The sequence below is a fragment of the Crocuta crocuta genome, unplaced genomic scaffold (genome assembly GCF_008692635.1).
Source record: "Crocuta crocuta isolate KB4526 unplaced genomic scaffold, BGI_CrCroc_1.0 scaffold159, whole genome shotgun sequence".
NCBI classification, from domain to species: domain Eukaryota; kingdom Metazoa; phylum Chordata; class Mammalia; order Carnivora; family Hyaenidae; genus Crocuta; species Crocuta crocuta.
In genome coordinates this window covers 436,775-464,106 of record NW_027533263.1, presented here as the reverse complement: position 1 = coordinate 464,106, position 27,332 = coordinate 436,775, and the positions used below count along the sequence as shown (strand labels likewise).

The 27,332-nt window shown below is 39.1% G+C and overlaps 1 protein-coding gene and 1 long non-coding RNA gene across 4 annotated transcripts in view; one reads left to right on the top strand and one right to left on the bottom strand.

Annotated features, from left to right (window-relative positions):
- SPATS2L (spermatogenesis associated serine rich 2 like) overlaps positions 1 to 27,332 on the bottom strand; it is a 170,121-nt gene that overhangs the window by 59,208 nt on the left and 83,581 nt on the right. For all 3 annotated transcript variants that reach the window (XM_077747593.1, XM_077747592.1, XM_077747591.1), the window contains exon 3: positions 23,041 to 23,101. In XM_077747593.1, coding sequence (XP_077603719.1) covers positions 23,041 to 23,079 — 39 coding nt within the window. In that variant the 5' untranslated portion in view covers positions 23,080 to 23,101. The remainder of the gene's footprint in view (positions 1 to 23,040; positions 23,102 to 27,332) is intronic.
- Positions 465 to 7,731, top strand: LOC144217860 (uncharacterized). The gene is made up of 3 exons (XR_013330977.1): positions 465 to 577; positions 6,144 to 6,217; positions 7,629 to 7,731. It is a non-coding gene; the product is annotated as an uncharacterized LOC144217860 (long non-coding RNA).

The following is a 27,332-nucleotide window of genomic DNA, read 5'->3' as shown; positions in this document are numbered from 1 at the left end:
CACCCCCAACCCAGCCCCAAGACTACAAATGCATACAAGAGGTGTTTTCAGTGAAGGCACAGATCATTTTCTGTCTCAAGCTCTCCTCTCCACTGACTCCGGGGACATCTTTGGAAAACTTACAGAAATAGCCCCACACTTCTCTTATCTGTACAGTGGAAGCAGTCATTTCAAAGCTCACACAAGTGTGTTGTAAAACTCCACTAATGCTTACAAAGATATAAAAGTGTGGGGCACTGTACTTTTGAAATGGCAATCTTAGCTGTAATACAGAATGTTGTCAAACACATTTCTGAAAATCAAACATTTCAAACATTGTAAAAGTAAATACACATATGAAAGCTAAGGATTTTAATAGGTTAAGTTGATAATAAATTTTTAATGATCTATCTATATGTATTTAATTAAATTTAGCATATATTCTTTACTAACAGAATTAATTGATCTCTGTCTCACAGAACCTGGAATTACTATAGGATGCTATACTTACCTGAGCAAAACCTAGCTCACCCAGCTTTCTATCAAGGGGATTATTGTAGTTGCTACTGATAGATTCTAGAGTCTGTGTGGTGCAAAGGTAAGTATCATGATCACGAAAGCACAGTACAATCTTTATGTGTTTTCATCAATGGTTAAATTATGGCTAAGTGAGTTTTAGAGTTACATGCAGATTCATGGACTACAGATTATATAGGTACAGTATGTGTAACGTGACTCTCCTAACCAGAACATTTAGTTAAATATAGCCCAGTTCCTAATTATGTCAGAAAATAGGCAGCCTATCTCATATAAATCTGTACATGAGAGTATTTAGATTATAATGAGAAAAGAGCACAAGCTAGACGTACATAACTTATAGAGGTTTGTCACTATTGATCAGAAAGCTGGTTTTGAATCTTGGCATTCATAAATGCTAAACATGTGGGTTTAACCAAGGACTCTAATACAATATATGTATTTGTATGCATGTGTCTCAAGATTCCTTTACTTCTTTTTTCTATTCTCACCTATTATAGTTCTTAGTTTTTTAGACTCTATATTAAAAATATTTACTTCTTCAGCTATATGTTCTTTCTCACCTTTTCTCTTTCCCATCTTTAGAAATCCATTCAGTGAATATTTTTTTGAATGCCTATTGTATGACAAAGGCACCAAACTTCCTGGAATTTACAGACTAGAGGGGGATGTACGTGTTGATCAAATGATCACATAAATAAATACATATGTGTACACTGTGATTAATGCTATTCAATCATATGACAGGGAGACTTGACCTTATAAAGGTATGCTAACATCTGAAGGATAAGTGAGAGAGATGAGTAGGAGGTAAGAGGAAAGGCATTTTAGGTAGAGGGAACAGTATGAGTACAGAGTGAGGCACAGAGGAGGAGGGAGTAGATGGAGGTGAATATGGAGGGAGGCAGAAGCTGAGGCTTTTAGAATACAAGCAGAGACCAGTCGTGGGCAGAGACCAAATGATGCAAGGCCTACAAGGCCATGCAAAGGATTTAGGTCTTGTGAGTATTTCTCAACTATCCTTTCTTTTTTTCTTTTTTAATTTTTTTATGTTTATTACTGAGACAGAGAGAAACATAGCATGAGTGGGGGATAGGTAGAGAGAGAGGAAACACAGAAACCGAAGCAGGCTCCAGCCTCTAAGTTGTCAGCACAGAGCCTGATGTGGGGCTCGAACCCACAAAACGTGAGATCATGACCTGAGCTGAAGTCGGACGCTTAACCAACTGAGCCACCCAGGTGCCCTCATCCTTTCTTTTGTTAAGCTGTCCTTTCTTATTCATTCATCATGTTAGAAAGATAGCTTTCTCTCTCTATCTCTATTATTGTGTAAGTTAAGGTGTACAAGATATTGATTTGATACATTTATATACTGAGAAATGATAATCACCATACCATTAGCTAATATCTCCCTTCCATTACATAATTACCATTTGTTTCTTGTGGTGAGGACATTTAAGATCTACTCTCAACAACCTTCAAGTGCAGTATATAGCATTATTAGCTATAATCACCATATTGTACATTAGATCCCCAGAACTTATTATTCTCATAACTGGAAGTTTGTACTCTTTGATCAGTATGTCCCCATTTCCCTTTTTTTAAAAAGAGAAGCTGAAAGAAAAACAAGAACAAAAACATCTGCATCTAGCCAGGAAAATCACTAATAGTGTGTGTCCAATGACAGATACAATCGTCTTAATAGTTACCACTGCATTGGAGTTATGTGTAAACATTACATTTTATCCTTCTAATGTAATTCTTTTAAATAAAATTCTAACATTTCAAGCTACTATGGTTGCTTAGTGTTATATAAAAGTCTTGGAGTGCCTGGGTGGCTCAGTGGCTAAGTGCCAAGTCTTGATTTCAGCTCAGGTCATGATATCACGGTTCGTGGGATCAAGGCCCCTCCACCCCAGTCAGGTTCTGTGCTGACAGCTCAGAGCATGCTTGAGATTCTCTCTCTCCCTCTGTCTGCCCCTCCCTCTCTATGACAATAAATAAATAAACTTAAAAAAATAAAAATAAGTAAATAAAATCTATGGGGTGCTTGGGTAGCTCAGTTGGTTAAGCATCTGACATGAGCTCATATCATGATCTCACAGTTTGTGGGTTTGAGCTCTGCGTCAGGCTCTGTGCTGACAGCTCAGAGCCTGGAGCCTGCTTCAGATTCTGTGTCATCTCCCTCCCTCTCTCTCTCTTCCCCCTGCTCTTGTTCTCTCTCTCTTTCTCTCTCTCAAAAATAAATAAACATTAACAAAAACTTAATAATTACCATTATTATTTTATCAGCCATACCCTTCTAGATAATGCAATGATTAGTTATTAATTACATTAACTGCATTATAATTACATTAGACCAAAGTTTCCAATCCGCTTGCACAGTTGTGTGATCAGTAAAGACCCAGAATAATGAAACAAACACAAAATAACTGTTCTCCCTGCTTCCAGTCCCTCTTCTCCAAAACATAGCTTATTTTGTTAAGGTAAAACATAATATATAAACCACAGTGTACAGAGACAGTTCCTTTTTCGACGTTTATATAACATTTACCTATTTCCTCTTTAAAAGGAAAAAAAAATCCAACCGCAGTCAGATACAGAAAACACCTATCCTTGTCATTTTATATATTCTAGTTCTGAACATATCCTAAGAAAATTGTCAATAACTGAGTTCTGATATCAAATCTAACTATGAATATTGCATACAATTCTCAGAGGAAGATACTTCAGATAGGAATGTCAAGTTTTAAAGAAATGAGAAAAAAAAGGAATAAAGAATTTCTGCCTATTCTTAGATATTCCATAGTAATGTTAAATTCTGGCTGTATTTCTGGGCCAAGCTCTGTGTTTGCTTTAATCCCAGGACTTGGCTAATGTGAAGGGAGGCGTATTGTTTTTCCACTTTCTTATTTATAAATTCACTACATCTACTTTCCAATGAAAATGTCTTTGAGAAAGATGGAGAAATCCTGTGTGCTCATACATGCACATTAAAATACAGGGACCTCACAGTGTCCCTATTCATGATGCAGCAGAGTTATAAGGGGGTCTATACATTTAAATCCAAAAAAGACCTCATTATGAAGTAGCTTTAAAAATAAGGAGTGGATGACAAAGGCAGTGTTATAGTGAGCTTGTATTGAAAGGCTGCCTTTGCATTTGGAAATGAAGCTCCTGGAGGAATGGATCAATCAATGCGTGACTAATGGTAGTTTGCATACGGGGAACTCATAAAATTCACGCCTGCAGTGACTGTTTTGCAGAGGCTGTTTTTGGCACTGCTACAGACTTACAGCCTTTACTCCACTGCCACAGCCCAAGCTGGTGTGCCTGCTGCTGCAGCTTCACTTCGAAGCCCACTGTTTGAAGCTGCACTTGACTGCATCCCTCAAGGGTTCTCACGCCATAAACAGAGTGGTCCGGGAGGGGTGGCCCAGGCGGCAGTGCAGGCTGCTGGGTGACCGTCGGGACCGCTGGTAGCGGTTCATTTAGCAACTGCTTTACCCTTCTCAAATCGTCCCCTTGTCTGGGTTCTACTAATTTAAATCTGGTTTGGCAAATTCAATTTGCAATTGAGAAATCCGCCTTTTGCACCTCAGAAGTTGTTTTGATTTTACCTTCAGTGGTTTAATCTCTCCTGCCTCCCTCTCTTGGGGCTTTCTATCTGGCTCGGCAGGCTTTGCCCCGTGCAGCCTCAGGCCCGCCCTGCTGGCATTTCGCCTGCGCTGAGCAGCCAGGCAGAGTGGCTTTCACAGACGTTGTTCGGTTTCAGTTTCCCACATTAACCTCCCTCCCCTGGACTTGCGTTGTCTGCTTTAAGAGCTGTTAGCAGATTTCCTCGTTCACACTGCACATTTTTTGAACCTGTCTGTGATGACTCCTTAGAAATTCTTCTTGGCTTACTGATGAGTCACTTAGACTATGTCTGAGTTTCAAAAATGGTTCTCTGAGCAAAGTTTTCAATCCACCTACACAGCTATGTGATCAGTAGAGACCCAGTATTATCAAATAAACATAAAATAACTGCTCTCTCTGCTTCCGGCATTTCCCCTGCAAATTCATTCCCAGGCTCCCGCCAGACTGCACTTCCTAAAGTATAATCGTGGCCATTTTACTCCCTTTCTTTAGAAGAAAGCTAAATCTCTACAACTGAGCATTCAAGGCCATCAGCCGCTCCAGCCTGTACTTCCAAACGCCCCTCTCGCTCTGCCCAGTGCTGGCTCCCCACCCTCACCTCTGTGAGCTTTGTCTCTGACAGAAGAGGTGTCTGCTCATCCGAATATTAGAGTCCAGCTAAAGTGCCACGTGTTCCGTGGGGTCTTTCTCCACTAGCCCTGTCACAGTCACCCTGCACCTTTCAATTCCCACAGCCTTTATCAGCAGATGTCTCTTTACACTTAGCACCTACGTCCTAAGTGTATGCATGCTCTGTTCACTAGATGGTAAGCGACATGTGGGCAAGAGTTCTCCTCTCAGACACCTCTGCATTGTCAACACGCCCATCCTGTCTGACTAATCATGGGCATATAGCAGGTATTTAACAACTATTTGTTGAGTGAGACAATGCCAACTTATAGCCATATCCGGCTGCTGTTTTGAGTCAAAGGCATATTCTGCAAGCGGGTTTGGGCCATCCTATCACTTCGCATTTACCGTCCATAATAATAGGGGGGGTCTTCATAGGTGACTGTGATGTGACTTAAACACTATACGGGTAGGAGAACATGTGTATGTCCTCTAAATAACTGAGATGGGAAGAATACTTATGACATCTGATCATTTTATTTTCTTTAAGGTACTCCCAGTATTTTGTGAAATTTTAAAAATACAAAAGAGCATAGTAAGTGCCTATCATTCTAAAAGTCAGCCCAGAAGACAGATATGCTTGGGCTCCCACTAAGTGACAGGCAGAGGACACAGAGGGGAACCAGATACAGTTCCTGCCCTGAAAGGGACAGTGTAGCAGAGGAGCCAGAACCGTTTGCACTTGTAGGTGTATAGTGACCCTGTGTTGTCTTTACGAACAAGGTGCTGTGGTACTACAGAGAAGAACCAGTAAAGTTTGCCCGGAGAAGGGAGATTACTTTAACAGAGGAGACAGCTAAATGTCTCAGGAGCTTTGAATTTAAAAAGACCTATATTCTAATCTTGGTCCTGCTCCATCCTAGCTCTAGGACCCTGGATGAACTGTTTAAACGGTTAAAACTTGGTTTTGTAGCTGTAAAATGAGGATATGACCTGTTAGAGTCTCAGTAAAAATGAAAAGGTGAAGTGTTTGATATAGAATTTGGCATATATTAACTGCTCAATAAATTTTGAAAAGGGTTGGCACATTTACTCTGGGCCACGAAGGAGAAGGGTCCCTCTAGGTGTAAAAATCAGCTTGTCTTTGAAATGGACAGAATATGTGTCTAGGGTGCTAGCCAAAATTTATTTTTATACCTCTTTCCTTAAGAACCTTCCTGCACAGCCTCACTGAGTAGTCAATGGACCCAAGGCTCTCCTCAATCCCTCCTTCACCTGCAAGCTGATGTACCATAAGGAAGCCCATCACTATAACATGTGTTTCCTCTCTTCCAGTCTGCTCATTCTTTATTTGTTCACTAAATACTTTCTATGATCAGGTACTGTACTAGTGGCTGGATACAGCACTAACGAAACAGATACTGTTACTACAAACCTACAGAGGAAAAGAGAGGTGAGTATGTAAATTTAAAATGTATGTAACTGCAACTCACACTAAGTGAGTGATATGAAGGAAGCGATCAGAATGCAATGACAAAGATCACCAGAGTCAGGAAGTGGCCTGACAGAAAAGCCAAGTGGGCTAATCAGAGTCTCTGCCTTGGGAGTCTTGGATGTTTTCACACAAAGGGAGAGAAGAGCATGGGGATGAAGAGGGGCTATTCTGGAGCTGCCTCACTTCCTGCCTTGCCTGCTTCTTTAGCTTGTCTTGAAGTCCCATGAAACCCTACCAGACCTATATAACCTCTTTTACTTGCACTAGTTTGAGAGGGTTTCATTTTCTACAATAAGCAGCAAAGGCTAGACACAACATGAGCAGCCAGGGCTGGCAATAAAAATAATAAAGCCAAATAATTAATTCAATTGGCAAAGGGGAGAAATGGACGACTTTACAGATAAACCCAGTTAGAATGTGAAGGACAGAATGAAGAAGGCCCATGAGCCTTGTTCACATACCTCTTCTAGCAACTGGTGTTGCCATAATTACTTACGTGACTATTTGTCCCACTGAGCTCACTGTCTCACTGACATGAGCTTCTGAGGAAGAGAGGCCATATTTATATATCTGCCAGGCCTAGAACAATGGGTGGCATTCAGTAGATGATTCATAAATGTTTGTTGAATATATGAATGCACAACTGAATGACCTAAAGGAAGTAGAGAGCCTAGTAAGATGGCCATTGAAATATTCCAGTTTTATTAATCCATTTTTTCCCCAGTGCGTTTCTGAAATTCAGTGTAAAGTATTACAGTATTAAAAAGTACTCCAGCCCACAATGAATGGAGTGCCTCCTAGGTACCAGGAGGATGGTTTAGGGCTGTACACCATGTATGGCTGTGTACATGGCTGATCCTGGCCTTGAGGAGCCTGTGGTGTTGTAGGTCCATCTTACCCCCTACCCTAAGGACAGCATCCAACAGCCAATAACCTGCTTTGCACATCAGTGAGAACCAGAGTTATTTATGGGTTTGCCATTCTTGTAACTTTGAAAGGAATTTTATAATCAGCTTTGGTCACATTTCTCAAATGCTGAGCCGTTCAGAGATGCCTTAAACACAGCTCATCTGTGTGTGTTTTGCTTCACTTGCTGGACCACTAATATTATCCACACACTAATGAAGGCAGTTCTCTTATGAATCTTCTTGAGAAAGAAAATACTCTTTGTAGGCCAGTACCTCTGTACTATGGATAACTCTATAATTTAATTGCCTTTTCTAACATCTACTTTCTGCCATCAAAAAANTTACGAAAAAAAAAAAAAAAAAAAAAAAAAAATATGTATGAGGTGTTGTCATGTTCTACTTGGCTGACTTTTTGGGAATTAACACCAGGGGTACAAATCAAAATTAACTTTTTTTGGCAGGAAACCAGGATTAGAAGGAATAATGAAGATTTGAAGGTGAAAAAAATGCAGTTTTCAGAGACTCATGGGAAGTTTAAAGTACAGAAGATCTTAGAGACAGTCTAGTTGTGCCTTTTCAAACTTTAAAGTGCATCCAAATCATCTAGGAATCTAATCAGAATGCAGAATCTGATTCAGATGCTTGGGGTGGAGCCCAAAATTCTGCATTTCTAATAAACTCCCAGGTGATGTACATGCTGCTTGTCCACAGATGTGGTTGGCATAATAATGGCCCCCAAAGACATACATGCCCCAGTCCCCTGGAACCTATGAATATGTAAGGTTACATACAAATTAGGATTACAAAGAACTAAGGTTGTTAGCTGACTTTGAAATGGGGAGATTATCCTGGATCATCTCAGTGGGCCCACTATAACCACAGGGTCCTTCTAAGTAGAAGGAGGAAGTAAGTCAATGTCAGACTATACAATGTGAGAAAGACCTGACCAGCCACTGCTAAGTCCGAAGATGAAAGGGGACCACGACCAAGGAGTGCAGGCAGCTTCCTGAAGCTGGAAAAAGAAAGAAACAAATTCTGAACCTACAACCTCTAGAGAGGAACAAAGCCCTTGCCGACATCTTGATTCTAGCCCAATGAGGACCATCTGGACTTCCAATTTCCATTAATGTAAGATTATCAATTCATGTTATTTAGTTAAAACTACTAAATTTGTGACGATTTGCTACAGCAAAGGGAACTATAGTAAAATGGACCACAATTTGAGGAGCGAAGGTCTATTCCTTTCTTCTTCTTAAAATGGGGGTATCTTTCCTTTGCTCACCAACTAACCTCTTTTAAGAAAAATATACCTTCCTGTTCACCCATCACACACACACATATTTCAAGGGAATTTTAACTATTCATTCAAGCCAGATTTTGTGAGGTAAAGTGACATGAATCTGACACAATCGTTGCCTCCAGGAACTGACAAAACAGTGGGAAAATAAGGCAAAGTCATAAGTAACAACTAGCTCAAGGGTCATTCTGACAATGAAATCATCTGATCTCACATGTTTTCTCTGCTCCCTTTCACTACCCCCAACAAATTCCCTTTGCTTTTCACCTGGACTCTGAAAAAAGCTTTCTGATTGGATTCTCTGGCTTGGTTTCTCCTCTCACCAATCCATCTTAAAACAATCACTGCACAATTAATCTTCCCAAAATGGTTGAGTGTGCTTATCTGACCCAGGGTAGGAGCCGGCAATGAGAAAGGATTTGAGCAGAGGAAAATATAGAAGATGAATTATGAAACAAAGTCCCAGAGGAAATGAAAGAAAATGGTATCAAAATCCATGTGGAAAAACAAGCTTTGGGAAGGAGGGGAGATTCTTCTCTCTCATTCTTGAATTCTGAGAAAGTGAAGACATAATGCAAATTTGAGATTGTGAAGAGGAAAATGTAAGGAAACTATTTCCTGAGTGAGAGTTTTAGAGCTTGCTTCAGGGCTTAAAAAGTGGGGACAGGCTCAGAACTGCCTTATGGGAAGGTGATGGGAGTGGCCTCTATACATGGAAGAAAGTGGAGCAGGAATGAGCGTCCACGAATGTTGGATACTGCAGATTTGTCATGATTTTCCCTAGACTGCTCAGTAAGCCAGGAACAGAGAAAAGGAATGATTCAGGGTTATAAACTCTAAGGAACACAGTAGTACATCCTAGATCTCAGGGTTATGGGGGATGAGAATCATAAATGTAGATGATTGAGGCATCTGTGGTCTATGAAGGGGGTGATGGACTGGGAGTAGGGTGAGGCTGAGGGATGAAGGAGCCTGTCGAGGACACAGAGCAGATGTCAAAGAGAGTGAGAGGCTGAGAAAGGTCATGATAAAAAGGATGTGGCCATAGAGAGGATGTTAGATATTGCCTGTCCTTGGTCCTAGTCTTCCAGAGTGTAAATATAATCCTTTTCCTAAAGACCAGCCCTTCTCTTTTTTCAAGGAACCAAAGTATGCCCCAGAATTCCATCTTTTATGGAGTATTAGAAGTTCTTCAGCAGTTTTTCTTTTTTTAATGAGCTGTGCTTTCCAAGCTTTTAGCACCCTGGTCAAGCTCCTCGAAGTGTATCTGACTGAAATGTGGTTCTATAAATGAAGCACATTGTTCCAGAAGCGGTTGGATCAGAGCAGAGGACTGTGGGATCTGCACCTGTCCTGGCTGGACTTCATTTATCCCTTAAAGGAATCTAAGATGGCACCAGCACCTTTAGGAGCCACACCAATTACTGGCTGAGATGGAGCTTACTCTGCTGCTAATACACCCTAGATTGTTTCTGTGACAAGTGTCCCTGTGTGGTACTTGTGCACCAACTAGGATGTAAGTGTAGGGCTTTGCACTCAACTTCGTTAAATTTCAATCTGTAAATTCTGACCCATCCCTCAAGCCAGCTGTTAGCCTTTAGAACTCTGCTTTGCCACCAAAATCAGGGAGTGCATTAGCCACTCCTTCTGACCTTACATCATTTTTAAATTTAGTTGAGATCTTCTAGATCTTATCCAAATTGATTTGAATTTGGATGGGCCAGAGCCAAGTACAGAGGCCAGAGTATTACCATAAGAACTTCCTTTGGAGCTGATATTTACCCCTTAATCCATGTTCATTTGTTTATTCATTCAGTCAGTTACAAAGTACAAACTATGCTAAAAGCCGGATTGTAGGTGGTGACAGATACACTCCTTGACCAGCTTTGGAGTTTATAGTGCAGGAAGGCAGATGGTTGACAAATGTTACAGAAGGGGAAAATAAAGATGCTTTAGGTGCCAGTAACAGGAGAACCTACCCTAATCCAGAGTCAGGGAAACCCCCACCTGAACTATGAATGAAAGGTGACTAAGACCGAGAGAAGGCAGAGGGAAAGAGATGGGAGTGTTGCAAGAAAAGCACGCAACATCTATTAATGGACAGAACAGAGTGACTAGGAGCACATTCAAAGCAATGATGCTCCAGGACTGTGGGAGCACTAAAGGTTAAAAGGAAGGGGATTTCAGATGAAGCTGGATTGAAAGGCATGGGGCAAAGATGTGCAGGGCCCTGCAAGCCATCTTCTGATTTTGAGCCTTATTCTAAGGGCAAGCCATAGAATGGTTTTAGAAGAGGAGAGTGATATTTGCATAGTTGAGAAGGTCACTGTGGTTTCTATGTGGATGAGCAGAAGGAGGTCAAGTGGATGGAAGGATTCTAATGCAGTGTCCAGGGAACAGAAAATAGACCAAGACGGGGCAGTTTAGAGAATGACTCACTTACAAATTAATTGGGAGGAAGTGACTGATTTGTATTTAACTAGATGCAAAGAACAAGGAGGACAAAGGAATATGGATGATCCAGGTTTCTGACTTGAACAGTTATGGGGACAGTGGTGTCATCTGAGAGAGGAGGAGCCATGGCAGAGATGGAGCACTATCCTTGAAGAATCCACAAATCCAGACACCTAGAGAGCAGCTGAACCTCTGAATCTGCAGCACCAAGGAAGAACTGAGCTGGGAAAATAGATCTGAGCACTGGCAGAATCAAATACTGGTTCTCACCCCTGACTACAAACAGGAATCACCTGGTGAATTATAAAACTATTCCTACCCCTAAGTCCCATCTCCAACAATTAAATCTGGGCCTGGTCACTGATTTTTCTTTTCTGTTCTTTCTGATTTTAATGTCCATCCAGAAACTGAGAACCATGAATGGAAGATATGGGAAGTCACAGATAAGGTGGGACAGTGTGGAAGAAAAAGAAAGCGGCATAGGACAACCTCCTTTTAGGTATAACTGCTCACCTATCAAATAATTTACTTGAATGCACTATCTAGCCATCCACACCTCCATTATTTATGCAACATTATAACTTCAAAAATATCAGTTCTAGTTTAGGACAGTTTTACTTTTAGAGATGGCATTCCAGTTATCTACTGCTTCATAAAAAGTCACCCCACAACTTCATGGTTTAAAACAGCAATCTGTAATTTTTCAACATTTCTGTGGGTCAGGAATTTGGGAGGAGTTCAGCTGATAGGTCTGGCTTGGAGTCTCATGTATATAGATGGCGGAGCTAGTACAGTCAGGCCGGGAAATACAGGTGCAGGTGGGGTCTGGCTGGGCATCTCTATGTAGTCTCAGGTGCTCTCCATGTGGCCTCTCCTTGTGGGCTAGTTTGGACTTCCCCACAGCATGGTGGGCTTAAAACAGACTGTTTCTATAGCAGCCCAGAGGACCAGCACAAGTGTCCCAACTAGTAAGTAAGAAGCTGAATCACCTAGCTTCAGAAGTCATGTAGTGTTACCTCCTTTTTACTGTCCTGGTCAGCTAGTTCCAAAAACCTATCTAATTTTAAGGGAAAGGGCATAGACCCCACTTCTCAATGGGAGAAATATTGTTATAGCTATTGGAGAATACCTCAAAGAGTATTCTCAAAGGGTTAAAAACAACCACCACCACTCAGATTTCTTTCCATCAATTCTAGATCTATATTTTGTCAAGTCACTGAAGGTTTGAAGGAAGAAAAAGCAAATTAATTTAACTGTTGTTATAATACTAAATGAAAATTGATAACTTAAAGTTATATAACTTCTCTAATTCCTAGAAATACCTGATGACTTGTAGACCAAGAGATACTCAAATGGACTTCTCTCCCATCCAAAGAAATAGTAAAATTAAAATCAGATAACCAAATGTCTTAAATCTTTTAATTTAGTCCATCCCCCCCATGATAAGTTTTTCATATTAAAATTCTGACCTTTAACCTGGCACTTGCAGGTTTAAAAAATATATATCAATGGCTGCTATTAGCAGCATTGGCCCCTGTAATCCACATGGAGACAAGCAGTGAGCTTCATACTCATTTCATTTTATCCTTTTAGCTTAGTTGTCTCCCTGCATTTTACTGTGCTTGTGCTTGATCCCTCATATTTTCCCAGAACTGCCAGTTAGACTTGCATGTAATCTAGGACAGGGTGAGCCCCTGAGTCCGCTGGAAGTCTGTTTTCAGCCAGCCTGTTACACCCACACAGTATTAGGACTTAGGTAAATATTCTGTCTAGCTATTTTCTCTGATGAATTACACATTTAGACTTATTAGTGAGGACAAAAAAAGGGGGGCAATGTTATTTTTAATGGGGGATTTTGTTTTTGAGATTTTAATCAGAATAGAAAAGTAAAATGCTTTTAATTGATCTTCTGCTTCTAACTTAGAATATTCAGTAAAAATCCTTCCTCCTTTTCTTTGGAATTTAAGCTCTCCACTTTGGGGAAAAAAGATAATTAATGACGTCCACTTTCCCTGTGGATATTTTTCCCCCTGCTCATTCACAGAACTTTTTAGATAAAGAGTCCCACAGAGATATGTCACTATTACCAGTTAATCAATACCAGAATAAAAAAGTTAATTACCCACTAGTCAATACCAGAATAGAGGAGTTAAGTTAATCTCCAAATTATATCAACTTTGGATATTTCTTTATTGTGGTGTGAAGTAAGGAGACTATCTAAACACCACAGAAACCAGGAATACTCACTCACTTTAGGGAAAGTGTATTTCTTCACCTACACACTATGTTTTAATTGTAAGGGGTTTGACTAATTCAAAACACACATGCTGGTTTCAACATCAGTAAAAATTATCATCTGACTGGTCAGATCTTGTTTTCCCAGTAATTTAATGAGTTTCTTTATTTGCTTTTCCTCCAAAGGCAGTAAAAATAGCTAAAAGTCGCTTGCACATTCAGCCTTAGTTGAATAGCTAAAATTACAATTTCAGCCAATAAAAAAGCCAAACATGAACAAATGTCCACTGATGGATGAGTAGATAAAGAAATGTGGTATGTACATGCAATGGAACAGTAGTCAGCCTTTAAAAAGAAGGCAATCCTCTCATATGTGACTACAGGGATGAATTTTGAGGACCCTATGCTGAGTGAAATAAGCCAGACACAGGACGAATATGGCATGATTCCACCATGCTATCTAAACAGTCAAACTCCTAGAGAAGCAGAGAGTAGTAACAAAAGTGGCCAGAGTCTGGGGGAAAAGAAAATGAGAAGTTGCTGTTTAACAAGTATAGTTTCAGTTATGCAAGGCAATTAAGTTCCAGGGATGTGCTGTGTGACACTGTGTCTAAACAATAACACGTTGTACATTTAAAGAGAGAAGATCTCATGTGAAGTGTTCTTACCGCAATAAAAGAAAACTGTTAACTTTAAGTTATATAATTGATCCCCATCATCATTTCAATATGTTTTTACTGGTAATTATCATTAAGGATTGAGAAGCAGAGCTCTGAAGGGTCTGTAGACAGGGCGGCATCAGAAATGCCATACTAGTGAACCACAAATGGACCATAGGGCTGGTTTAATCAAATTCCTTTATTTTACAAGAAAGTGAGTACAGAGAGGTTATATACTACATTTGAATTGAGGCAGCTGATTTGTATCAGAGCTAGACTGCCTCCAGGGTCTCTGACCGGTGACACAGTCTCCTTTTCCGGTCTTGTAAGAGACCTGTAAGGTGGGAAAGACCATGAATTCATCCAACATTAGAGTTGGAAAGACTTTTGGAAATCCTCTACATGAATTCCCTCATTTAGCAGATAAAGAAACTGAAATCCAGAGAGGTTACACAATCTACCAAAGGACACACAGTTTTTCAATAGAATGAACATGTTTCATTTCCTTAAATGTGGTTAAAAACAGACTACATTTTTAATAGAAAATGGGACCCGCAAATCATCATTGGCCGGAGAAGTTAAGACCCCGTGTACTAGTGGCAGTATGGCTCACCTGGCAAAGGGAAGGGGGATTCCAGAGTTTGCATTTTATTTTATTTATTTATTAAATTTTTTTTCCATGTTTTATTTATTTCTGAGAGAGAGAGAGAGGCAGCGTAAGCAGGGGAGGGTCAGAGAGAGAGGGAGACACAGAATCTGAAGCAGCCTCCAGGCTCTGAGCTAGCTGTCAGCACAGAGCCCGATGCGGGGCTCTAACCCACAAACCGTGAGATCATGACCTGGGCCGAAGTCGGATGCTTAACGGAGTTAGCCACCCAAGTGCCCCCGGAGGTTGCATTTTAATTTACTAATTAACAGTGGTTCTCAAACTTCCTATTAATTCTTTTCAATGAATATATAAATCTCATGCTTTTCTCTTACATGATTGAATTTCAAAACAGGTATTTCAATTTCCTTTTTTACTATAAGTTTTTGTTATACGCTCTAATATTGTGGTGCCATGGAAATCTCTTGCTGCGGGAAGCGGAGCTGAACCCAAGCCACACCCCCCACGGGATGCTCCCAGTCAGTGACTGTGATGGTAGGTGGTGGCGGAAGATCATTCCCAAGGGATGCGGGACTCTTCCAGTGGACAGCTTTGGCCTCAGGACTCCCCATCTGTGAAACATCCTTCAAACAGTCCTCCAAGCTCAGACTCCTCCTACCCAACTTTCCCTTCTCTCTTCTTTCAAAGACACCAGACCTGCAGGGAAGTGTGAACATTCTCCCTGCTTGCTTGTGCTTCCTCTTTCTTCTCTTTTATAAGCACTCCCTCCCCCCACCTGCCCCCAGGAAATCTCTTGCTCCTCTAGTCCCATGCTGGCATCTACTTCTTGGAGTGCTCAAACAAGACAGGCTTTTTCTAATTACTCTGGTCTTTCCCCACTGACATTCTAATGCTTTCCCCAAACCAGGGAGACATGGTCCACTCTTTCCTCCCTTCCTCCTCATGACTGAGGACCTCCATTACAGAATCTTGGCTCAGTTATTGGGCAATATATTGATTAATAAATATTTTAGGGGCATAAAGCCTATGATATTACTATTACAGGAGTCACTGGGTACACAAGTAAATTAGAAGTCCATTTGCGTTTATAAGGACCATGTAATCAAGTTGTAGAGAAATGATTTACAGAGAAAGAGTGACTTTAATAATAACACAAGCAGCACACTTTTAAGTGCTGAATCTATCTAATCTAATCCAATGTATCTGAATAGATCTTTAGTGCTCAAGGTCAGAAGAGAGAAAACCACTGTAGCCTTGTCATTTAAAAAAAAAATCTGTATCAACTGGATAATTTAACACAAAGGATCATTGTGAGAAACAGCTAGAATATTGGTGAAGTGCCCATAAATCCCAAGGGATTGCCAACAGAGGTAACTTTTTCCCTGCTGCCAAAAGTCTTATTTGGTTGTTCTTGTATATTTTAGCATTAACCATCTATGTTACATATACCTCTCAGCCATAGTGCAAAAGGGGCTCCTTTTCTAGCAAAAGGCTGGAAGGAGGGGGGCAGGAGAAGCCAAACAGAAACACTGTGAATTCCAATCATGTAGCCTAGAAAAACCAATGTGATGCTAATCCTACAATAGTAAATTTCTTCTTATCCCCTGAAACTGATGCTGACATTTCCATTTATTCATTCAGTTCTTTCTGACTCCCTGTCAAATCTCTTCTAGTTGCCAAGCAACAATAACAGCAGTTCTGTACATAAGCATTAGGCAATAACTATTGTCAATGTTTCTTCTTTCTTTGAAAGGGAAATTTAATGACCCTTTCCTATGAGAAAATGATGACAAGAAACTGTCTGTGGTGAAACCTGGAAGCCGTTTGTGTGGTTTGTGTTTTTGCTGTTTGAATTCAAGAACTGGGCTCAATTGATCTAAACACTCCTAAAAAATTATGAAATTAAGATTTGCCCCAAAGCCTGCATGATTTGGTCTTTAAAAAGAACTCTGTATCATACACCTGAAACTAATATAACACTGTATTTAACTATACTGGAATTAAAAACAAGCATAACAGTGTATCATTAAAACTGTCCCACATCCTATGAAATGAGTTCTCTGTTAAATGAAGTTAATATATCACAGATGCTCTGATCCTGCTTAAATTTCTTTAATCAAATGCTTGGGTTTTCCTGACCATACACCACCCCACATAAAGACTTGAACTACATTTCAGTACTCTGTGAAAACATAGATGAAGATAGTTACAGGGAAAAAAGATAAAATGAGACATCTGCCCACCCGTTGAGGACAGACTCTAGGACACAGAGTCTATCTCTGTCGTCTGTAGAATTGCTATGATGACCCCTCTCTGTCCCCACAGTGAACTAGAGGCTCTTCTATTCTTCCTTCTTCATTTTAATGACTCTCTATGATTACTGTTTACAACTCAATTTACCTCTATAACTTTAACAGCTCTAAAAGCTATTCACAATAAGTGGTACAGCTCAGCAAGGATATACTAGACTAAGCTATTCCCCCATTTCCATATCATTCTGTTTTCTAGCCTCACTTATTTTTTATGAAGCTCAGCAGTAGCTATAAAAGTTTGAAAAAGTCAAGTCCAGTTTTATGTTCTTTTTCTCATTTGGGATTTTTATTTATTTTCTTCTAATCTCCATTCTATGTGAATTTATATTTTGAGTTCCAGACAAAAGTGTTGACTAGAGCTCCTATTCCATTTTTTAAAAAATTATTTAATGTTTTTTATTTATTTTTGAGAGAGAGTGAGAGAGAGAGAGAGAGAGAGAGAGAGAGAGAGGCAGCGTGAGCAGGGGAGGGTCAGAGAGAGAGAGGAAGATACAGAATCTGAAGCAGGTTCCAGGCTCTGAGCTAGCTGTGAGCACAGAGCCCAATGCAGGGCTTGAACCCATGAACCACGAGATCATGACCTGAGCTGAAGTCAGACGTTTAACCGACTGAGCCACCCAGGCGCCCCACGTCTTCCATTTTTTAAGCTGTAACATAAACAGATGAGCTCCCCAAGATCTTTTATAGTTTACATGATTCAGAGCTCATAAAGCTCAATTTGTATTTGCTGACTTTGTTAAGTGGTATTATTACTATGTCCAATCTACAGATTAGGAAACTGAGGCCCAGAAAAGTTAGATGACTTGCTCCAGACTGCTCAGTTAGTAACTGGGGGGCTAATAATCTCTGCCTTTGTCTCCAAACTCCATGATCTTACCTCATCGGAGATTAATTCTCAAGCATACATGGTTCCCTAAAGTTGCTTAGGGACCACTCCTGGTTGGAATTAGTTATCAGATCGTAACTGGACAGTCAGCAAATATTTTGTAACCCCATTTTACAAGCAAGGATCCCCTCTGCTTTCCATCACCAAATTGTATTGCTGAATTGTACTCTACTTAAACTGATTTATAATAATGCATGAAAATATGACTAAAAAGTTTATTTTGTCTATGTCAGTTCTAATAATTTTTTCTTAATTGAGAATTACATATAAAATTTTATAAGTCAATTTAGCTTGATAATATAGTGTTTTGTATGAGAAATAATATAATAGTAACTACTGAGCCCTATCCTTAACTCATCCATGAGTTTCTAGTATTGAACTTCTTTAAAAATATGTCACTAGGAAAGAGTTGTAAAAGTGACTATGTCCCAAATATAAGGTCCCTGATTAGCACAAAGATTTTGTCCTGGGGATCTTTCCTTAACAAAGTAAGATATGGGGATTGTTTTCTTCTTCCTTTGGGTTTCCTTTCTTTTTTCTTTTGGTACATTAGGATGTGACGAGTTTTACTCACCAAAGGACCTCATTGGTTATGAGGACACCTTCCTGAGACTAGCTGTATTTGACAACCATCTTATAAAGATGCTGCTTTTTTGCAGAACTACAGGTAGTCAGTCAACCTAAGTAACCCTACTTTCTGTTTTTAGAAGCAATTTAAAACTTGCTTTATTTAATAGCAAAGAGTACTAAAATAAGATGACAATTCCATTAACCTATATTTCAGTTTTCAAGAAGGCTCAAGATTTTGCGAAATATAATGAATGGGAAACGTAGTCTCTAAAGAACCTAAGCATTCAAGTAGGCATGTTCATTCATTCATTATTCATTCATTTATCTCAATGTATTTGGGGGTCAATTCTGTGTCACATCCAAGACTATGAAATTAAGAGGGGCTCGATCTCTGCCCCCAAGGAGCACACAGTTTCATGGGGAGAAGACAGAACTAAGCATCGCAATCTGCATAGTGGTTTTGGCGCAGAATGCAGCCCTGCTGAAGCTGAAAGGAGAACAGAAGGGCAAAGCATTCAGGTAGGGCAGGAGGAAAGAGAGAGGAGATATTCCTCTGAAAGGACTCCTGAAAGGGAGGTGAATGAGGGCCAGGTTCCTGAGGAGGACATCTCCTGTATAAAGGAAACCACTTTTGCTAAGGCCTATAGGCAAGGAACATTGAGGTCAGGATGGTGGCAGTGAAGGGGGCCTGTGGGGAAGTGCCAATATGTAAGGTATAAAAGGAGACAGGGTCAGATCTCAGAGGATGTATGTCACACTAAGGAGACTGAACTTTGAGTCTAATGGTATTTCCAATTTAAATCGTTCCAGTTATAATCCAATAATAGAAAGCTATTTTAAAATAAAACAGTCACAGAAAGTATCAACTGTAAATTTCAGTTAAACCTTAAGCTATTATTTTCTCCTTTAGACTAAAAGCTGCCTGAGGACAGAAATGATTTTCTCACCAAAGCACTTTCTCCTTTTCAATTCATCCAACAGTGGATCCACTAAAGGTAACTGATGAACTCATTTCATCACAAGGCTTTTATTAAGAATTAATTTCCCACAGTGCTCAACTAGGTATTATATAAAAATAGTGCATAGATCTGTTCACAGGTCTCTAAAAGCTTCTAAGTTATAATTTAAGACAAAACAGTTGTTATTATTCTTAATCTTCAGAACTAAAATGTCATTGCTCTGTGTGACAGACTGAGAAACAAACTAATCATAAAAAGGCTATAAAAGCTAATAACTGAAAGAAATAAATGCACTAAAATAAATCAATGTAAAATTATAAAGGATCGCAGAATTTTCAGTTGTTTATTATGATTTATTTTATTGAGTTGATAAATCTGTTAACCTTTTGCTATAGGATATTGAGTTGATAAATCTGTTAACCTTTTGCCCCCTTGTCCTCAGAATGTTATTTAATATGAAGATGAAGATAGGAGATGGGAGTTACTAATTGAGTTGGAGGGGCCCTACTCTCATTGTCATGCAGACTGATAATATTTACAACTTAAAATTCACCCTCTTTCAAAATAATGCCAACATTTTGATAAGTTACTGAACTGCAATGGCAAAAACACCATCTACTGTTAATCTTCATGTGCATATGTGACAATGATCATGACAAGTGGATGAATGTGGCATCTAAGCCATTGCAGGGAGTATTCACACAGAACCTCTATGGTCTAGGCGCTGACAGATCGGACTCCTTCCCTTTGCTGGCTGGATGCCACCTCTGTTTTGAATAAGACACTCTTTCTGCTGAGCCCACCATATTGCTCTGTCCAGCTAGCCATGTTTTGCAAAGAATCAATTACTATGACTTTGATTCCTTAAAGTGCTTTTCCTTCCCATAACCCAACTTTAGGAACTGTTCAATCCATCTATCAACAGGCATTTGGAAAAGGGCCAACCTTTGGTCGGCACTATGGTACTGGACCCAACTTCTCAAATCGGGAAACACATAGTCTCACCTACAATTAAGACTATGAGTCAGAAAGAATGTGAAGCCATGATATAAAAGGGGCACATCTGGGGCACCTGGGTGGCTTAGTCGGTTAAGCGTCCGACTTTTGCTTAGGTCATGATCTCGTGGTTCGTGGGTTCGAGCCCCGCATCGGGCTCTGTGCTGACTACCAGCTCAGAGCCTGGAGCCTGTTTCAGAGTCTGTGTCTCCCTCTCTCTCTGACCCTCCCCTGCTCACGCTGTCTCTCTCTCTCTCTCCTAGAAATAAATAAAACATTAAAAAAAAAGGGGGGCACATCTTTCTGCTATTGTTTGTTCAATACTCAATAGGTAAAAATAATTTTATATTAAAATAATATATGCAATATAGTAAGAATACAATGGCTAAAAAATTTGCATTGATATCTAAGGCAACCCATGAGACTCCAAATAAATTATATACTGTGGAAAATGGTTTTGACCACGTCCTCAGAGACCTGGGGTCACAAGTTTCTTCTCCTGTGCCCTGAGGGTATTTTGGTGGAAAACTGGGAAGCAGTAATGTAGTGGAAAGAAGACTGGCTTTAGAACTAGATACAGTGGAGTCTGAGTCCCTGCTCCTCTACATTTCCTGAGAGTCTTTCACCTTAAGCCCCCTTGTCCTCAGAATGTTATTTAATATGAAGATCTGTAAAATAGGTAGCTCAGTAGTTGACAGAGCCAGGGTGAGCTCTAAAAAGATACCACACAAGTCACGCTCTTGCTTAAAACCACTCAGCAGCTACTTTTGTCCTTTGAATAAAGCCCTACATGGCTCGCTCTCAGGTTCTAAACATTTTGGGGCTTTGGCAGTCTGGTGAAACCTACGGGGTCTTTCTTAGAATGTTTTAAATAAAATACATAGGAGTATAAAGGCAAACACCATTCATATTGAAATAAAGTTAAAATATTTAAATGTATGCTACAGTAATATATGTGTTATTCTATTAACAGCAAACAGCACAATGTTCCAAAAACTATCGTAATTTTGAAGTAGTGACGAACAAACAGCATCACTACAGGGTGTCTGTAGCAAATGTAATTTGGTATGAAGAGATCTGTGAGTTCTCGTTGTGAAAGTCATAGATACTCCTGCTGCAACTGTGGGTTTTCTCCTTTGCCTGCATTCATGATCGAAGGAGATGCTACATTTCATTCAGATGTGAGTGAGGATGAACATGTGTTTTTTCTCATGCAAATTTGTGGAGCCCTGGATTCCACCTGCGGATCTTATGGAGGTCCAGGAACACAGATGAAGAGCCAACATTCCCCTGAAACTGGCTCTTGCGGTGCTCACTGGTCTCGGCTCCCCTTCCCATCCCTTTGCCCATTACATTCTGGCAACACGGAGCACTTGATCTTCAAACACATTCAATTTAGCCCACCTCAGGACTTTTGCCTTTCTCTCTGGAATCTAACCTCGGGTCTTTGCATGGTGCTTCTTTCCTGTTGTCAGCTCAAGAATCACCTCCTCTGAGAGGGCTTCCCTGAGCAACCCCATCTAAAGTACCCCTGTCATAGTCACCCTCATTGTTCTGCTAACTGAAATGATTGGGTTCATTTACGTGTTCTTTATTGACTCGCTGTTTCCCTGTCCTAAAGAGCAAGCTCCAAGGGAGTCAGAATCTCATCTACATGTTCAGCGCCATAATCCCAGCATCTAGAACAGCGTTTGGCACAAAGTAGGAGTCCAATACATCTTTGCCAAATGAAAGAAAAAAAGTGGAGACTCCGTAAGTGCTCCGTCTCTCATCCTTCACACGGTTTTAGGTACTGTGAGGATACAAAAAGATGAAAGACAAACTCTGGACTTTAAGTAGCTTATGGTCTAGTGGAGGTGGGAGGTAGCCCTGTGGAAGGTGGAGAGGCCTTCCCACTCTGCTGTACAACCATGGACATATCTCTTCTAGGGCCTCAGTCTCCATGGTGCCAGATAAATGGCTTGCACAAATTTATCTCCATGGTCTCATGCCGTGGTCTCATATGGTTTATGATCATGAGGAGCCAACAGTGCAAGGTAGCATATATAGGAAGTGAGAGGTTCTGACCCTAAGGGGAGGAAAGTTCACAGAAGAGGACAAGACTTGGAAAGGCTTTGAAGTGTAATCAGCCCTCAACATATAACGAGAAGGGGGATTTTCAGAGCCATGAACTCTCCAGTTGAAAGAAACTTTATAGGTCAATCCAGCATGACCACTAGGTAATGCTGTGGACATCTCTATATGAGGCCATTTCTGGAGATGTAACATAATGTGCCAGCCCTCAGATGTAACCCAGAATGTCGTTGAGAGTATGGGCCATAGAATGGCACTACCTGGGTTCAAATTCCAGGTTTGTAGCTTACTAGCTATGTAAACTTAGGCTGATTACTTAACTTTTCCGTGTCTCAGTTCTCTCTTCTGTAAAATGAGAAAAACAACAGTATTAACTGGGGTTATGGTCAAAATTAAATGAGGGAAAGAACGTAATATGCTTAACACATATTCAGTAAATGCTCCTTATAATTCTTTCTGTTGAATGGGTTTTTAAAAATATTTTTAAAATTTATTTTCAAGAGAGAGACAGAGAACAAGCCGGGGAGGGGCAGAGAGATGGAGGTATAGAATCTGAAGCAGGCTACAGGCTCCAAGCTGTCAGCAGAGCCCAACGTGGGGCTTGAACTCACGAATGGTAAGATCATGACCTGAGCCGAAGTCGACCACTCAAACAACTGAGCCACCCAGGCGCCCCTGTTGAATGGTTTTCTAGTGTGTAAAACTTACTATGTATCCCCCCAAACCATTTTTCTCTTTTTCCACTGCAACTCAGTTTTTACTAGCTGGTGACTACATTATCCAGTTTGTGGAGTTTCCATAAGCCAATACAGAACTGTATCATACCTTTTCCTTGACATTCACGTGAGTATTGAGTTCAGCCATCTTGCTTCTAGTGGAATAAGCCCTATAAAGAAGGGAAAAAAGATTAAGTCTAAAGTTTTCAAATTGATTTCTCAATGTGTTATTTTCATGCTCTCTCCCAACACAGTAAAAAATTTCATTCAGCCATAATCATAAACACCATTTTAGAATGTAAAAATGCTTTCAAGCTAAGCATTTGTCTTAGATATGTTCTAAAAGCATATTATAACTCTAGAAGACAATGTAAAATCTTTTATTCATACTGTATTGACATGAAAGATGACAAAGATAGATGGGTGTGTACTCAAACTGTTTCTTATTAAGTAAAAGAAAGATGGTCAAAACAGAGAGAGGAGGAAAAGCATACTTATTTTAACTAAGCATTGTTATCCCAATCCTTGGTGTCCCAAAGCTTTCATTAGCTAGCCACTAGTTAATTTAACAAACATTTATTGAGTCTTCCCTGCATATACGTTAACTGTACCAAAGCACTCGAGGAAGAAATAGGAGAAATGATTCCAGATTTAAACATAAACACTGTACATAACAGTTTTTAAACTGGCTTTTTCACTTATCAATATATGAACATTATTCCAGATCAATGAATATATATCCTTTCACCATAACTTTAATGACCATAAATTCATGATCTCCATTAAATGGAGTTTTAAAATTGCCCATAATCTTTCTCTTTCCCTAAATTCTTTAGGCTTTCTACCGCTGGTGTCTAATCATTTTTGTAAAGTTATCCACTCAGAGAAGATCTGTATTCTTAATAAGAAGTGGTGGTATTTTCTTTCTTCTCATCTGGTCTACATCTTTCACAATTATTGCAAAAGGTAGATCTTAAGTCTTTTAATAGTTTCAATCTCTTTTTGAAATAGAACATAAAAGACTTAAATGGGCAAACAGATTGGTTCACAAATTAGCAGCAGGACAGGCCAAGATATCGATATACTTCCTATTTGCATATTTAATGCTTTTTGTCAATCAAAAACCCCTGAAACTCTTTCTTATATTCTTTTTGACTTAATGCAACAATGAGCGTATCAAGAGTTGATACATTTCAGGGATAGCTTGCAAAAATTCTCTGATTTCTCCTCACCATTTTCTTTTAAACTTAGGTCTTAAATAAAACATAAATTCAGATCCATTACCTTTTGTTGATTTAGGATGAAAGCTTGGCAATATGTAAACTTTATTACCATTCAAATAGGAATCCACATAGATATATTATTATGCATTATTAGATATTATAAACAGTAGGATTTCATTCTTGTAAGTTTCCAAATGCTAATGCCACTAACACATGCATTTGGACACACTATAACAGAAGAGACCCTGCGTACTCAGTCCCCAGTAAGACAGCTCCTTCCCATATGCTCTGCAAAGAGTGCCTGTCCCACTGAATACCGCTCCAGTTAAATAACTGTCCCAAATGGTAAATTCTTTTTTTTAATATTCATTTATTTATTTATATAAATAAATATATTTTTTATATATTTTGTGTTGAGTTTGTGTTGATAAGCCATAGATGAAAAGTGGAACCTCTGATCAGTCATCACAGCACCTGCAAAATGGTCTACAATCATATTTGAAAACATCTGGATGTTTGATTTTCTTACTCAAATGGAAGTTTAGGCATGTAAACATAAACTGTACATATATGGATTTTTCTGTATGGGACACTGTATGTGTGTACGTGTGTGTGAGAGATAGAGACACAGAAAAAGAGAGCAAGGATGGGGGAGGGAGGGTGATATATAGATTATACCTATGGAACTATGAAGGATCAAAGTGACAGCTGGATTTAGTACTATTTGTTAGGATAGATCTGTGACCCACAATTCCTTTCATTAGACTAGATTAGCTAAATTTTCTGGACGCATCTAATCTTGCCATTATAGATGTGTGAAATCTGATGGAAAAAAGTGTTGTGTTTTTGTTTTGCTTTGATGTCTAGGATTTGGGTGTGAAGCATTTTCTAAAGCTGGAGTGTTATAATCCACGGAGTATTAGGGAAGAATTTCATTAAGAACAGAAAATTTCGGAGATCTGAGGAAATGGTAAAACTGAATGGTGAGCTATATTTGTAGATGAAATATATATATACATATTTATTTCGCAATTCCCTTTCTCTTAGACCCTCAAAGTCTAATTCAAGAAGACTCTTCTTTGGTAGTGGTGCCAGTAAGATTAATTACAACATTTGTGTGTGTGTGTGTGTGTGTGTGTGTGTGTGTGTGTAAAAGCTGGTTCCACAGGTAGAATGGGGCTATTACAGGTTTCTTCGATGGAACGATAAGATAATTATAGGGGCTGTTCTTTGCTCATTTTACTCCCTTAATTTTTTTCACCTGTGTGGAGCACTGCCTCTATAGGTTCTACTTTCCAGGTGGATTCCAGTGCTTGCTCTACATCAAGACTTTCTGCTGGCTGGTATATAACAGAGAAATTGGGGAATCAGCACAGTTCTGGTTATGGAAACTAGATGGAAGTATTTTAATCTAAATAGAACATAAATTTTGTCTTAAAGAATTAAGAGTTTAAATGGCTAGAGAGTCAAGCAGTTCTATGGATAAGGACAAACGTTAAGGCAAGGTTGATCATCAGTGTGCTGAAGGTCCTTGTTAAATGTCCACACCCTCGGTTTGGCACTCCCTCTGGATTATTCCAAAGCATACCTCACACTGGCATGGCACCATATGCTCATTACCCTTCCAGAGCTGACTCCCTCTCCCTTATGAAAATGAAAATGTGCTGTGCCCCTATCCTGTTGGGATTCTGTTTTTTTGCTATGAACTATATTTGGACTGTCAGATCAATTTGATCTGAATCTTAATTGTTTCACTTAGATAGTTAAGGAACTTTTCCTCCAGTATACATATTGTCACCTCCTCCAAAATAACAAGCCCAAAGTCCAAAAACTTGAAATCCCACCCCTTATAGTTGCAGATCCCTGAGTTAATCTGAGAGGCCTTTAATGCTGCGAGTGACAGGTGTTTGGGACCAACAGACCTCACATCACACTTGGTCACCAAACTTGATAGTTTATCACTACTGGACAGGACTGATGACCATATACTAACTTACCTTGATCAAAAAAGAGCTTTTTAAGTCCACAAGAAATGTACAGGGATCTCTGACTTCTTGGCAAAGCTTCTGGTTTCTAATTCCTACTGTCACTGAAGACTGTTCTCAGAACTGACTAGTTACCTAATCAGCCTAATCATTCAAATCCATAAATACAGATGCCTGTTCCATGCATATCAATCAATATAAAATGAAAATAACCAGAAATTCTTGATATTGATATAACATTTCAATAGCTTAGATACTGTTTGAAGATTTTTTTCCTTAAAGTTGTACTTTAGCTTTCAGTAATAACATTACAAACATACAGAGATACCACCTAAGTTTTATATACATCTCAGATAAATATATAGCAAATAGTTATATATTATTATTTTATTAGTTATATATTAATATATATTACATATACAAATAGTAACATATATGTGTATATTCCATAGTCAAAAACTTATTAGGAAAAGATATCAATCCCAAAGAAAAGAATTTCACAATTTATCACCAATATATCATCTATATACTTCTCCAGTGTAAAATTAATAACCCACAAATATGGTTACCAATCACTTCATGTGCAAAGCTATATCAAACTGTACTACTCATTATGCAAGATCTTACTTAATATACATTAATGCCAGTCAGAAAATCTATTAGTTTATAACAAAGATAAATATTCTTTATGAAAAATAAACCTGAATAGCAAATATGTTTCAGCATTTCTAATTAATACAATTCAGTGAAACTTAATATATATGACAATCTAATCTATGACCAAACTCTGAGTTTTAAAAAAAATATGTATTTATAATTCTCACACAAACATATTCAACATAAAAAATGAAAACAAGTTATTGAAATGCCAAATTGCTTTCTGACTCTGTTTCCCTCGTGTTTTACTGGGTAGACAGTAATAAAGTTTCACTTTTGTTTCTCTGAAACCTATTACTGCTCTTAGAGTCACTTTCCTCTTCCCAGGTATTACATCACTTTTCTTGAATTGGATTCAGGGAGCCAGAGGTAATACATAAGAAAAATTTTTAAATAATGATTTTAACAATTTTTCTTCAAGATCATTTATGCAAAGTTCTCTCATGATTTATAAAAGTATAAAGGTCATAATGCATAGTTGGGGCTGTTCACAGAGTACCTCATAAATTATTATATAGCTGAAGGGGAAAGGTAAG